The sequence below is a fragment of the Alligator mississippiensis genome, chromosome 14 (assembly GCF_030867095.1).
Source record: "Alligator mississippiensis isolate rAllMis1 chromosome 14, rAllMis1, whole genome shotgun sequence".
In the NCBI taxonomy this organism is placed as follows: domain Eukaryota; kingdom Metazoa; phylum Chordata; order Crocodylia; family Alligatoridae; genus Alligator; species Alligator mississippiensis.
In genome coordinates this window covers 2,274,838-2,289,777 of record NC_081837.1, presented here as the reverse complement: position 1 = coordinate 2,289,777, position 14,940 = coordinate 2,274,838, and the positions used below count along the sequence as shown (strand labels likewise).

The following is a 14,940-nucleotide window of genomic DNA, read 5'->3' as shown; positions in this document are numbered from 1 at the left end:
TTCATTCATGTGAGACAAATGAGATTAGACCAGCAACTGGGACATGACATGAAAGTAAACTGTGAGGTACAGCAAAGGGTGCCATCAACCACCACTCTTAACAGGAGCCTGAGGGCTGGAGATCTTCTCTCATCTTACTAAGAGAAAAGACAGGCGGGTTGGGGCTTGTGAAAGTAAACAGACTCTCCTTGTGGCTAGCAGAACAGACTGACTGGTAGCTGCCTTGGTGAAGACTGTTGTAGCAACAGGCAATAGCAACAGCTTGCCTGCTTTGGTGAAACAGTCTGAAGCGATGACCGGCAGATCAGGAACTCTGCGCTGGCTACAGAATGCCCGAAGACACATTGAGAGCTCACAGGTATGGCAGGATGAACGCGCAGAAAGTTGGGACATGTCTTGATGGGTCATGGGGGCCCAAGTGTGCATCTTGCTTATCCTGCCTCAGACAGCAGTGGCTAAATGATGGGTTCTTATTTCCCCAAGTCAACAGCACTGAGGAGGAGGGATGGTCTTCTAGGTAACATCCACCGGTGAGATGTGGGACAGAGTAGACTTTGCCTTCGGTTCATCACGTGCAGAGGTCTGGCTCCCTAGGGGCTCTGTTACATTATCTGTGCATTTCAGCTTCTGCCAAGCACAGAGGCAAGTAGGCTTTAGAACATAAAGGCAAAAAGCAAAAGAGCCAAAAGTTCCTTGGCTATTTTAAAAATACCCACAAGAGCCACATTTAAAAGGAAGAAGCTGGGGCATAAAACATGTTTTGGGAATGAACTTACTAAGAAAGCAACAGCTGTTATCACTGAGGTCACTAATTCCACAACCTGTCTCCAGCAGCATCCGAGTTATATGTATGTATGAGGCTTGAAGGATAAGGGCATTCCCCACAGACGTGTATACTGCCTCAATCTCCTCTTCCCTGACCTAAGGACTCTCAATCCCTATTTGGGAAGAATTCTAAGGCCCAAGTGAGTCTGGACTAACTGACTCCCCTCTGTGTACTGGGCAGGAGTGGAAAGATTTTACAATAAGGCTATTTGATGCTGTCCAGCAGCAGATGACAGAGAGCCACGTCAATGTCTTCACAGACCTCTTGGAGGCAGAGAAGGCTTTTGTCCTGCAGAGAGCTGCCAAGGCCATCCAAAGAGGTAACTGCTTGGCAAATGAGAACTATATCCAGCCCTCTTATTTTAGCTTTCCATCACCACACTTTTTCCTTTCATCTGAGTGCCTTGTTGTCTTGCATAAATCATTAAGGTCTCCATTAATCTTTGGCCTCTTTCATAATATATATCTTGGCATTATACCATGCCCAGCTCTGTTATAACTGAATATCTGGAGTTTAGCTGGGTAGTAATCATGGCAGGACATACTCATTTATAAACAGATTTAAAGTCTAAGCTGGCACAGTAGCTTTTGCTAGTGATACCAAGGGCTTTTCTTGAATGGCTCAGATGGTGCACAGTAAGAGAAAATGCCAAAATGCATTTTCTGCATGGATGATAGGATCTTGTAACTGTAGTTCTAATACAATCATTAGAAGTCTACATGCCCATCACCAAAGAGACACCCTTCCTATTTGCTGTCTTAGCTGCTGTCCCTTTAACCTGATTAGCACCGAAGGAATTTTCTGATTGTTTCAGGAGACTTGTATAAAGCCATGATATCTCAAATTAGCACTTGCTTAGAGGAGCAGCTGTACAGTCAAGTAGCTCATGAGATGAGAGATGGTGATCATCTGAGAAGCAAGTTGTCCCTGGTCTCGAGTCACATCAGGAATGGAGTGGTATGCTTTCTTGCTGTTTTTTCTAGGTTTATTTGCATGAAAACTGTTCAAAACTCAAAATAAAGAATTCATATGTGCAGCAGTTCCAGCTGGATGAAACAGTTGGGCAAACTAAAGTCAAAACATGTTCTTTCGTAGTCCTTCATCTATATTGCTAGTGGTAAGATATTTGCTAAGAACCCCAGATTGTGCTCTTGGCTAAAAGTCTCATTTTAGGACCCAAATTCTGTGTGTAGTCACAAATACAGAACTGACATGCCTGTACCTAGTGAGCTACACACTTCAGCTTCTCCATCATTCTGCTCAGGAGAGACAATCAGTTCACCTCCCAGCTCACCTCATCTGTTCTGCTTAGACAAAAGTTGATACCAGGCTGCTATGGAAACCTGAATTAACCATCCACCTTGTTCTAGGTGGTTACGGTACAAAAAGCCTTCTTTGCACTAGGCTACCTACTGGGAACAGGTACGAGGTCTGCCTTTGTATGGCTCATGTATGAAAACTCTTCGCTGAGCAGCTGCACTGCACACCAGGGCTCCAAGTCTTATAGAAGGGGGCATTTTATTTTTGTGCTAGAAGGCATCAGTTTAGAATTGAGCTGCTTGTCCTGTTTTTCAGATGAATTTGTTGGAAGAAAGGCCAGAGCTGAAAGGGAAAATGCATGCTTTTCTCAACCAGCCTCTCCCTGCAGACTTCAGAAGGCTTACCTGGAGGCTCTACCTGTCTAATCCAAGAGGTATTCCATTTTTTTCAGTGGTTCTTGCTCTAACTATAAAATATTTGACCAGGCTTTGAGTACATTTGCAAACCAATGTAACCTAGGATTAATAGCCACCCACAAATGCAAAGGATGGAGGACCTTGGGACTGCTGTTCACACCCTTAATCATAAGTATAAAAAACTCTATGTAGAGCTAATTATAAAAAAACAGTATTTTTTTCTTGGTCCACACATGTCATTCCTTCAAATGACATGGTAAGAAGGGGTTCCTGGGAAGCCCATGCAGAAATTCTCCCAACAAACTCAAGTGCAAGCTGGAGTGACTTCCCTGCTTCATTCACCCCTGTTAGGGAGGACTTATCTCCGGGGAATAATTGTGAAGATATCAGACATGATGTCTCATACAGCTTGGTTATTACACACTTGTAAGTGTCAAATCTGATGCTTATTTGTTCCTTATGCAATTCCTCTGAAAACAATGGTCCTGTGCAAAATATAGTCCAAAACTTCTTTAAAGCAAGCAAGCTTAATGACACAGCAGGGTCCAGCAGTGTGATAAGAAGCCTGGTAAATAACAGGAACCTTAAGAATAAAGTCCTCTGTCACAAATTACAAATCATGGGTGGTGGTGGAGAATCAAACCCAACGTCTTCCCCATATGGTCTATTTTTTCCCCAGTATGCCGAGACTATCTGTCTCAAGTAGCAGCAAATAAAGCTAAATCCCCAAAGGACCGGGAGATTTTCCTGAAGTCTCGGGCTCTATTGTCCACTGAACCCACTTTTCAGCACCTGAAAGACAATGAAGGTAATGTTGCTTGTAGTCCTGCTATCACTGATAACAGTTGCCTTTCTAGCCTGCATTTAGGAATGCACACAACACCAAGAAAGAGGAAAAGGGGGTGAGGACAGACCCAGGAAAACGACTTATGTTTTAAATTTCAGTTGCAGCAAGGTGTTTGAGGAATGTCCTCTCCTATTACCATAAGCTTCAGGGCACAGCCACACATCTGCCTGATATGGAATACTTTCTACTGCTGCCTCTGTTGCAAGTCGCCCTGGACCCTGCTGCTCCCAACCTGTCTACGGACTCCATTTCTGCCCTTCTGGTGGAAGAGTTTATCACGTTCATGAACCTTCGACCTCGGTTCATGAGACTCTCTTTCACCCAGGTAGAGTCAAATGCCTCTCACATTTCAGGGCCATCACTTTTCAGAGAAAGAGGATGCTAGTATCCAGAGAGGCTTTGTCACTGCAGAGTCATCATCACTCCTGCTCTGTTCCCCATCATGTTTCTCTTCCTCTTAGCTGAACCTCCCAGCACAGACTCCTGGCTCCTGAACTGATTTCCCCACCCTCAATCCTTCAAACTGTCCATTCTGCCTGGGAACTACCTTGGAGCTGGCAGAATCCAAAATACAGGGCCCCTTCTAAGATAGCAAAAGGAGAAAGGGCAGCTGTGGACACAAGTGGTTAGAGCAGAGGTCTGGGAGTCAGGAGACTTGCATTCAGAGAAGACTTCACTAACTTTGTGATCTTGCCCAAGTTACAACCTGCTCTCATGCCTCTCCCACCCACAAAATGTGGGTAATAATTTCAACATCTGTAAATGCTCAGCTCTTTGGATGAAAAGTGCTATGAGTGCAGAAGGGTATGTAAAAAAAACAGTCCGGTCTCCTACTGAAACCACAGAACAGACAACAGGTACCAAATCCTGTAGACAGATGAAAGTGAAATGGTATATCCACTCAAGTTATATAAATCCAGGATGAAGGCATTTCAGCTTGGGCTAGAGAGAGCAACTGATCATGCATTTCCTTAATTCTCTGAAGCACCCGTTAACGGAATTCAGAAATGACAGATACCAATAAGACATTGCATCTCATTGTGTCCTCCCCTCAGCCCAACCTGCACTTCAATCTCTTACATGTTGTTTCTTTTTCTAGGATGCTGCTGGTACCGATGTATTGGGGGAAGTAAGCTCAATGCTACATGAACAGGACAGGGACCTGACCACAGTTATTAAGGGCATTTACAGTCAGGCAGGTAAGGTGGCTTGGTAGTAAAGTAAGGAGTGAGTACGATGTTACAACGACTTCCCATTTGCTTGGAGGGGAGACACAGAACCTCATCTTCCTGGAGTTTGGGATTCAGAAGACAGGACATTCATTATTGCAAAGGAAAGCGGTGCTCTGCGTCAGATCCACTGCTGGTGTGTATCAGCACAGCTCCACTGGATCTGCCCCATCTGCATATACAGTAAAAGCTCTGTTATCTGCCATCCCCCAGGAATGGGGGATGCCAGTTAATCAAATATTCCGGTTAATCAAATGTGCATCATCTGGTGCACTCCCTAGTGTCAGTGTGCTGGGGAACAGGGAGGGGGGCCCCGCGCAGGTTGCTTTGCCCTGGGCTGTGGGCTGAAGAAGTGGCAAAGAAAAAACTCAGCTTGGGGCGGCAAAATGGTTAGTCCCTCAGAAGTGGTACTTCCGGTTTCACTTTTGCCGCATCCCTCAGATGCCAGTTAATAGTTTTCTGGGTAATAAAGTGCCAGTTAACACAGCTTTTGCTGTATTTCTTTAGGCTGTCTTATGAGAAATAGTTCCTAGCTCATGAGAAAACCAGTCTGTCAACCTTTATTTGAACTATCAGTCAAACTCAAACTCCAGCAGTTGTGCTGAACCAATTTAAAATAGGAGAGGTGTAAGCCTGAGGACCTGAATGTCTTTCATTGTGGTTTTGCAGAGGAAACTCAAGAATCCCTGTTGAGAGCCGTGAAGCATATGCTCCAACCAGCCATCAGTACTCTCTTTGTGGGTAAGGCTGCCTCTGAGGTGCCTAAATGAGTCAGAAGCCCTTTCCTGGATTAACAGGACATGCTGCTCCTTTCACAGGCTACTTGAGCATGGATACATTACTGTATGTCTGGGACCAGCTAATAATTGGACTTGACCAGCCATCATACAACTGCTTCCCTGCATTCAGTGCAGTCTTCATCCTGCTCCTTCGGGACTATCTGAAAACATGTCAGTCAGTAAGTGTCACCATTTCCTTTCTCACATAATTTGCAGTCTCATGAGATCTCAATCCATGATAGTTTGTTTTATAAATCATCATATGGGGTAAATAAAACATGAAGCTAAGAAGGCAAATCAGAAGCAAAAGGCAGAGTGTTCGAAAACAAGAAAGCTCAGCAGCAAAAGAGGGAACTGAGATATAACAGAAGTCCATGCCACAAAAGCTTACAACCTCTGCAGTCCCATTTTATTACAGCCTATTGCTTGATTCAGCCAGGCCAGGTGGAAGCAGCTCTAAAGACTCGAGGGCCAACTTTGTCTGTGGAAGAATTCCAAGACATGATCAGAAGACACTACTTCAAGGAACTCTACAGCCGGCTGCACGAGGATGACAATGAGCCCTTTCCAATCCATGACCCCACCCAAGGTGAGATCACATCCTGCCCATGGCATTGCACAAGAACTACACCTGACTAGGTGTCACTGGAGCAATTTACTCAGCTAGATTCAAGCTGCCTTAGAGTGTAATGTGTCTTATTTAGTCCTGAATAATTTTACTGCTATAAATGCATGGGAGCATATGCAGACAGCCTAAATTAGCAAAACCATCAGATTGCTGCACATCAGGGATCACTATAGGATGGTTTAGTCTTACCTGTATATGAGCCCAAATTATGTTTTCACCTTATTAATGGAGGGTGCTTCAGCAACTATCAAATCCATACAATTCACTGACAGGATCATAACTGTCATAAGAAGAAGAGACAGAATACTACCATGCTTTAATTAGAGACACGGTATATTCAGTTTTCCAGACATGTTGCCTTTTCTATATATCCAAAAATAGCAGCCAAATGCTTTCACGCTGAAAGGCTTATTCCAGGAAACACAAGAAAAAGTCAAGTGTTCCTAGGGGAAGAGCACAATGGCTGAATCTCCCCTGTACAGGCTGTAGCTCTTCCAAGAAGAAAGTGGTTGCCACCCTTACCCTGAGGCATAGTTCTTACTGTAGAAATACTGTACATCACAACTGCCCCACAGAAAGCCCATTTCTTGGTCTACAGAATCAATATAATACCAGCAGAGAAGAAGGCTGGTAAATTAATGCTCTGGACAGGACATTCTGCTAATTCTGATGTCTGACATGAGAGCACAAGCTACCAGTACCCATTGTTAAAATATTCCACAACACTACCCACATCAAAAATTAAAAGTATGTATTAGCTATACATGTTTTTAGTTTTGTTGGATAATTCTAAGACTAGGCAAATAAAAATAGCCATGCTCAGATGAAAAAGTACTTATCCTTCATAGAAACAGTATCAAGAAACATCTGGACGTATGTCTCATGACAGGCAGTGGAGATGGATTCAGATCTCTGGCAACCTCTGTGTGCTGTTTAGATGTCTGATAAATGCAGTGTTCTCACCAAAGCCTTTTGGTGCTTTTACCCCCAGCTTTGCCTCCCTGGAGCTACTTGTCCAGAGTAACAGTACCGCCAAGAACAAGACCTGAGGACAGGAAACAGGCAAGGTAGTTCTCTCTTGGGTACATATTGCTTTCTCATTAAAGGCCGGGGGTTTTATGACCACCACTCTGAATCCTCTTTAGAGGGCATTAGATTAAGCCATACCAGGCCCATACCAGACCCATATACTTTTGCACATCAACTAATTTTCTTTTAGTAAATTGCAATGAAAAATGTTGAAAGTAGAAGGAGGAGCTTAATTATTTTTCCAGAAATCTTTGGGTCACAAACCCAACAGTACCAATTGAAGTGTAAGCAAGCAGAGTACAAAAGTGAGTGTAGAGAAAGAGTAAAACAGATCATTGTAGCATCATTGCTACCCCTTACAAATGAAAAACAAAAAGAAATCAGACTTTCATACTTCACAGTGGGGACTGAAGCAGAGGCACTACATTCACCTCCAGGGAGCCTAAGGAAGCATGAACATTGCAGACCCCACTTACAGAACAAAAAATGTCATATACCAGTAGTTTCCTAGCTGCCCTTAGAGTGGAGGTTAAATTCCAGTTACACACACAGCTTCTACCATTCAGTGAAGTCTCTCAGTCACCCTTTTCTCACTTTTTTCCTTTGTACTAATATCTTTTCCTAGATGTAGTTGCTGCCAAAATACAATAATTGACCAAAACCTTTAGCATTATCCACTGGCAGCCTCCAATACTCAATGCAGTAAGTTAACAAGCAAAACACCACCCACTAACTGGCTTTGTCAGGCTTATGCTCTCTTCTGAGCAGATGACTAAGCTGAAGTCTGATATTAGCACGCTGCCATGTTCAAAGTTGAGACCAGACGAACAATCAACAGTAGTAGGGGTGGAACCCACACATATTTTGTAATGAACACCGTATGTTCTGGCCTGCAGGAAAGAGCGTGAGATGCTCGAAAAGCAGCACAAGGAGAGACTGAAACATGAAGAAAGACTGCAGAAGTTTAGAGAGGAGGAAGAAAGGAGGTAAAAAGAAAAAACAAATCCCAGCCTTCCCAGATATGGAACTATAACAACAGAAACTATATTGAAACTATAAACTAGACTTAAAAGCATAAAAGAAAAAGAAGGCTTGAAAGTTTCATTATCTGAAATGACCTATTTAATAAAATTATAGGCAACAGGAGAGCAGACTGCTACAGCTGTTGGAAGAAACTAAAGGAACCTTTGAGGCCCAAAGGGTCTACCTGAAAGAACAACTAACACAGGTACTATCTGGAGAAAAGAGAAGATGAGGGGGTTCTGACTGTTCCAGGGTAGAAGCCGCTCTGAAATTTTTATTTCCTCTTTGTACCTGTTGGAGCAGTAGCATAGCATGGAAACAACAGTCCTTCATCACTGATCCCTTCCTACAGATCTTCTAATTCTGAAGGATTCTAAAAGGCTTTATAGCTTGCAATAGATCTTTACCCTGTCAACAAAACATGGTCCCTTTGCAGTGATACACAGCAGTCATTCTGTACCAGTAATCATTCCACCCAGAGAATATGAACCCAAGTATCAGCATGGAAAATATTTCTTTGCTTGTTCCCCTCTAGCATTACAGCAGAATTTGCAGGGAGCTTTGCCTTCTCTATTATTGCTGATAAACTAGGTGTCAAACAACTTTTGCCATTTCACAAGGCAACTCATGGACTTCTACCATTTCAAATGATCTCTTTCAGGAGAAACAGCTGCGCTATGAAATGCAGAAGGCAGCAGAGGCCCAGATAAGTGGGCTGGAAGATGAAATCAAAAAGCTCCAGGAGCAGCAAAGGGTAATCATAACACTGAGTTTGTTAAAAATAAGCAAAAATGGGCCTTGCTCCTTGCTATAGGCTCCTAAGAGTTCACTGCAAACTCTCAAGACTGCTTAGAAATTATTCTGCAAATAGAATTTATAGTCTGTTTCTCCTTTCCCACCATCATCAGATACTTTGGAATTAAAACAGCATCCTTCACTAACAAGATTTTTGTTGCTCCCCACCTCACCTTTTAATCCCATGTTATATTGTGGCCATTTCCACAGCAAACAGATGACATTTGCTAACTGTTTGGGCTGTTCCAATTTGCACCTGTGTCTTTTGTGTTGCCTTGAATACAAATGGGGAGGATACACATAAATTAAATGAGCCTGGTGCAGCAGCTACAGTAGAAGGTTGGGAGTTCAGTGCTTCTCAATCTTCTTTTGTCTTACAGTGCAACTTTTGGCACATCCTAGAACTCCTTTGTGTCTGCAAAGCCAGGATAATAATAATTATGTATGGCACAGTCCACTGGAGGTATGCAGTTTGATGTTCACAAAGTACTTTAATATACCTGGGTGAAAAGCCTTATAGAAGACTGCTTTGTAATAACATGCAAATTCATGCTTTTTCAACAACATTGCCAAAAGCAGGCTAGACCTGGAAGAGGTAGCTCAAGAGATTGTACATTCACTATGTTGGTGAGACACATGGAGGGGAAGGAATGCAAGTATCTTTTGTATGAACCACTTCATCTGGTAGTCAAAAGCTGATTTTTCTCAGCCTTGACATAAGCCTTTGGGGAGAGACTTTATGAAGCCTGATCTCTAAAATACATTTTAAAACAAAACTTCTATTGTTTTTCTATTGTCTTTTCTGTTTCTCTTGTAGCCTTCCATGGATGATGCATGCTCTGTGGGAAGGTAAGACACCTTACAGTATGTCACCAAAGAGAATATTCCTGGAAGAGAAGTGATCTTAGCCAAACACCCGCCCCATGACCTTTCATAATTGTTCTGTAATGCACCAGAGTGCTAATACTGACAAAAATCTCAGCTGCCCTCCCTCTTTTGGCAAAGTACAGTGTGGACAATATTTGAACCATTTCAGTCAGCTGTTTCTAGAAAAATTTTAGAAATAGAAATTCTAGAAGTATGTTATGTAAAGGAAGGGAGGATCCCTTGAAGTGACATAGTAGTTACCAGCCCTCTTTCAAACTGCAAACCCCGGGTAGAAACGTTGTATTACACAGGCACGTTCCATTTCAACATGAGAGAAAGGACCTTTCCTCTCTTACAGCCTCATAGCACCTGCACCTTCACGGCAGTCACTGACCCCTTTGCATCCTTCACCTTCCCCACTACAACCAGCACCTCCTAAAGGTTAGTGTACGTTACACATTCACATACTCCTATCACATACACACATGCATCATACAGACTTTGATGGAGACATGGAGGATTCCCCAACAGAAAAAAAATTATCAGTTTTTACTTTTATATTGATGATACCCCACATTCCAGTTTGCACCATTTCCAACTAAAAATTGGGCTTCCTCCAGCATCATTTACCACTTGCCTGGAGGAGTTTGCTTTAGAAGGCAGTCCACTAGGGACTGACAGTGCTGCATAATTACCTGGGGAACTCATTGCCACAGACTTATTCATTAAGCCAAGAGCTTGTTGCAATTATTTAAAAAGGAGCAGGTATGTGTATAGGTAATGAGATCATCCAGACTTACATGAGGCAGAGTAAAAGAATGTATGAAATATAAACCTTCATGGTTCATGATATCAACCAGACACTAATTGACTAGCAGCTTGTTATACTACCTGTTGGAGAGTTTCATAGAAATCTTTTTTCACCAGGGTTGAGTCTCATTATTTAGCTCTCAAAAAATTAAAACAAACTTATTCCTGATCTGGAGGAGGTGATGGTCTCCATTTTGCCCTCTCATATAGTTACAAGTGGGATGTCCAGAAACATAGAAATTCATGGGAAAACAGCAGCAATGGTGACACTGGATTTGCTTGAACAGATAATGCAGGCTGCAAATGCAAGTAAGTGTTTCCTGAGAAGCTTGGAATCAAGCAGTCTCCTAAATACCTTGTGATTATTCATGTGAATTCTCATTTTAACAATACAATGTAATTGTCTGAAATGATGACTATAATGTTTTGTGTATTGGGACATCATAAAGAAGGGTTACTTACTGGCAATCTGGTGTTTATGTGTATTGCTTCCATGCAGAACTAATCTTCACAGCAGTGGTTGTAGCAGCCGTGGTCCCATGCACACTTACGTGCATGTTAAAACTATAAAAATAAAATTCTTCAGCATGGGTGTCAGGTACATCACTGCTTCTGACAAATCCTGTAAAGGTCACTATACTGAAATAAAAGAGACTGACTTTTTAAACTACTTACTCCATTGAAACTTAGGATAATAAGCATTTTATGCGGCTAATGTTTTAATACGACTGCTATATAAACGCCACACTGAATGACTGAATTTTGGAATTTAGAAGTGCGACCTCTTAGGGAGGGATTTGGTATAATGCACTTGTGGAATCTTTGAAATGTTCTGTTGTTACTGGTGACAACAAGTATCAGATTAAAAATTTATTTTTTTTTTTTAAATCAGTTTAGTAATTATATTTTCATGTCAGGATGGGGCCTGATCCTTTAAAATTACAAAGTTTCATCTAATACCAGCATTACATTGTGGTCTCCAAAGGCTCCATAATTTGTAGTTTTCAGGGTCAGTCTGCTCCTAATTTGGGTATCTACTGTCTATCTTTAATCTACATACATGCTTCTATTGTCATAGGAATAATCAGGTTACTATAGTACATTGACAAAAAAAAGCTACCTGGAGATATCTTTGCTCTTATAGCTGTGTTGACTTCTGACTGGCTGACCAGGGGACGGGTTTATAAAAGTAGAGGATGTTTTCCCCAACAGCTTGCATGTTGGTGTGAGATTTTGATACTGAGCAGTGCTCAAAAGAAAAAAAGCCGCCTGGTTGTCCAAAATAGCACTTCCTCAAGTTCTCCATTCCCAGCAGCGTCTCTGAAGCATATTCCAGAGGAACCATTAATATCATCAGACTGAGAGAAAAATTGCACTTTTCCAAATGAAAGCAATTTTTTGCTTGAATTAGCCTTTTTGTCTGTATATTTACATCCTGTTGAATGAATACTGCAATGAAAAAGCAAACAATGAACAAAACAAACACCAGAGGTAGGGTTTTTTTGTATAAAGTAGCACTTGTGTAGCAGTAGTGCCATCCTGTGGTTAACATTGAAATTGCTTCTAAGAAACTAGCCCTCTCCTTGTCAAGTCAGGCCTCTTTTCATTGGCTATCCGGTACCACGTAAACCAGTACAGTCTGTTGCACGGTCAGGTTGTCAGCGACTAAGCCAGCACCCTCACCTAGGCTAGCCTGGGTGAGGAGGGTGTGTGGACACCTGGCAGGACTGAAAACAAGACCTGTCAAAGGGCAGATGAGCTCCCTGTGAGCCAACAACCACCCATACTTGGAGAGGAGATGGGCACCACCAGGTCACTTTGCCAGAAGAATCACCAGTGATGCAAAGCAACTCAACCAACCTGAGGGGGTTGTTACAGCATCTAAGATGCCCTTATGGTCATAGCAGCCTTAGGACTGACTTGACTTGAAGAAACTGATTCCAAGAGGAGATATCCTGGCATACATGTGATTAGCCAAAGGCAATCACAGATATGCTATGAGAATAGTTTCCAATTACTTATTATTGGTAATTTCTTAGTGGTTATGACATCTTGTCTAGTTTAAAAAGACAAGTACCAAATAGTTTGTCAAACATGCACTTCTATTTCATAAGTGTAATTTAAAATTGTTCAGAAGTTTGCTATCTAAGTTTGCCCAGCATCTAACAGCAACTTGTTTTGAACTTTCAGTCGCTAATGGACATAATGCAGCTGAGCAAGGCTCTCTGAATGCAGCTACCAGAGAACACCTTTGGAACTACAGCCAGGATTGCAAGAATGCAGAGGTATTTCAGATGCTTACTTCCCATTCTCTGTCTTCTTAGAGCCGTTGGGATGTAGGTTCATTGCAGCAATGAAGAACGCTGCTTTCACATTGTTTTATACATGTCTTCTGCAAAAGATGAAGTGATTTAGCCTTTCAGTAATTGTATCATGTCACTCAGACCTGGTCTGTTCAAGAGTTGCACCTGTTTGACTCAAGGGGTTTTAAAACTGATTTAGCTAAATCTATTTAAAAAACTTAAAAAAAGACTTTTAAAAAAAATCAATGTAAGCCTGATTTCCAGTGGTTTAACTTGCACCTGTAAATCCACAGGCGCGAACTAAGCCAGCAGGAGCATTTCTAACCCCATATAACTGCCCCCATGCAGGGATTAACAAAATTTTAATTAGATAATTTTTAAGTGAAACTTGGGCAATTTACATGTGCAGACAAATCCACCGAGTAAATGAGTCCTGAAAGAGTTTAAGTGGGCTGTCTTATAGAGGATGGACTAACTATCTGGGGACTGCAGGGAAGGACTCACTAACATAAGGTTTCAAAACAGAGATTTAAGGAAAATGCAGTGCAAATACCACAGTGGGGGGGGGGAAAAAGAGGAAAGGAAATAAAATGTAGACACCGATATCAAGGAAGTGTACCACACGAAGGCCCATGCAGCAAAGTAACAGTGTAAGGTTGTTTTAACTTTTCATATTACTAATACTTTTAACAATTTTGCATTATGGGAATGATTGAAGGGAGAATTAATGAGACTCAATTCCCTTTAAACCAACAGGGCCATTAGTGTACAAGAAGAGATAGGGCTGCTATTTTTAAGAACCATACTACTATCAAAATTTTAAGTGTACATTTTGGAGCAATTACAGAAATAGTAAAAAATAAATAAAAAAAAAAATCACATACACATCAAGGCTGTTTCACCATGCAACTCTTTGCAGGTGCCATTTTGAATTTGATGCATTAAGAAAGCAATACCATTTCTAACACAAGAACTGTTTTCTCCCCCCCTTTTCTGGTTTTTTTTCCCCCCTCCCCTCTTGTTAACAGATTGAAGTATTTGGTCACCACATAAGCAGAGAAGATATAGAAAAAATTCCAGAACCCAGAAGAAAGGAACTGAAAAAGAAATTAACTGGCACTATCAGAAGAAACGCAGAGGCCCGTCACAAAGCCCAACTTGCAGTAGGGAAAGGGATGTTACCAGACTCTGTCATCTATATGTAACATGAGTACTTGAAATTTAAGGATTAATACAAATCCCAGAACATTCATAGTTACATTTCAGTCTGATAATTCATTGTACCGTACTGGTGGGCTCTAAAGATAATTAATCATTTATTTAGGGGGCGGGCTGATGTCTCCGGTCATCTGGTGCCTGCTATTGTGAAACTATTTTCAGTTCCTTATAATTTTGCATACGTGTATAATTTTCAAGGCCTAACAGAAGCTGCAGACAGGATTTTTGACAGGAATCTCCTACCAATGTAGCCATTATAGCTAATACTGCTGAAAGTAGTAAAACAGCTGCATCATAATGCTTAGCTGTTGCATAGTATTTTTCACCGACAGGTTATCAAAAAGCTTTAACAAGGAAATACATCATTCCCATTCTACTTACAGGGCAGAGATGGTAAAGTGGTCAGTCTAGGTCCACACAGTAAATCAGGTACAAGAGCAGGGAATATTAAATTCAGGTTTTATTGGAATACCATTAGTGCAAAACAGATTCTGTGTAGGACTCCATTGGTGTAGCATACTATTCCTATAACAAGTAAACCTTCCTACCAGACATAGCAAATAATTGGTACTGCTAGCTCCAGTAAGGAAACTGACATTTTAGAAGACAATGTATTCAGGCTGCCTGCACTCTAGGGTTATGCAGCTGCTTTAAGAATGGCAGCAGTGTTACAGCTACTAGGCCTCTGCCATAGATGCAAGCACTGCCAGCAGTTTTTGATACCCAAGCTATATTTGTTATAAGCTGACTTTTTCACATCCCTCACAAGCCTAAGGGCTTATTTTAGAATACTCCATTTTAAATCTATAGAATAATGTTCAAGGCATGTCATCTTCAAGGAAGCCACTTGTGAAATACGATTAAATCTAACACGTGAAAGCTTCATTTCAATGAATACTTCAGCCTCATT

General features: G+C 41.6%; 1 protein-coding gene across 6 annotated transcripts; it reads left to right on the top strand.

Moving 5' to 3' along the window:
* Positions 1 to 266: 266 nt before the first annotated feature.
* Positions 267 to 14,927, top strand: LOC102563695 (uncharacterized). Of its 6 annotated transcripts, none has more exons than XM_019491936.2 (19): positions 267 to 358; positions 1,007 to 1,145; positions 1,641 to 1,783; positions 2,402 to 2,519; positions 3,182 to 3,310; positions 3,448 to 3,674; positions 4,449 to 4,548; positions 5,248 to 5,319; positions 5,397 to 5,536; positions 5,793 to 5,946; positions 6,977 to 7,052; positions 7,911 to 8,000; positions 8,152 to 8,242; positions 8,699 to 8,791; positions 9,650 to 9,681; positions 10,058 to 10,140; positions 10,720 to 10,818; positions 12,700 to 12,794; positions 13,841 to 14,927. In XM_019491936.2, exons 1-19 carry the CDS (start codon positions 293 to 295, stop codon positions 14,015 to 14,017), a joined length of 2,124 nt encoding a protein of 707 aa, XP_019347481.1. In that variant the 5' UTR covers positions 267 to 292; the 3' UTR covers positions 14,018 to 14,927. The 6 variants fall into 6 exon arrangements, 5 of the variants coding, with proteins under 5 accessions (XP_019347481.1, XP_019347482.1, XP_019347484.1 ...); XM_019491937.2 differs by lacking the exon at positions 10,058 to 10,140 and adding an exon at positions 9,213 to 9,295; XM_019491940.2 differs by having other exon boundaries at positions 278 to 358; positions 1,086 to 1,145.
* Positions 14,928 to 14,940: the final 13 nt, after the last annotated feature.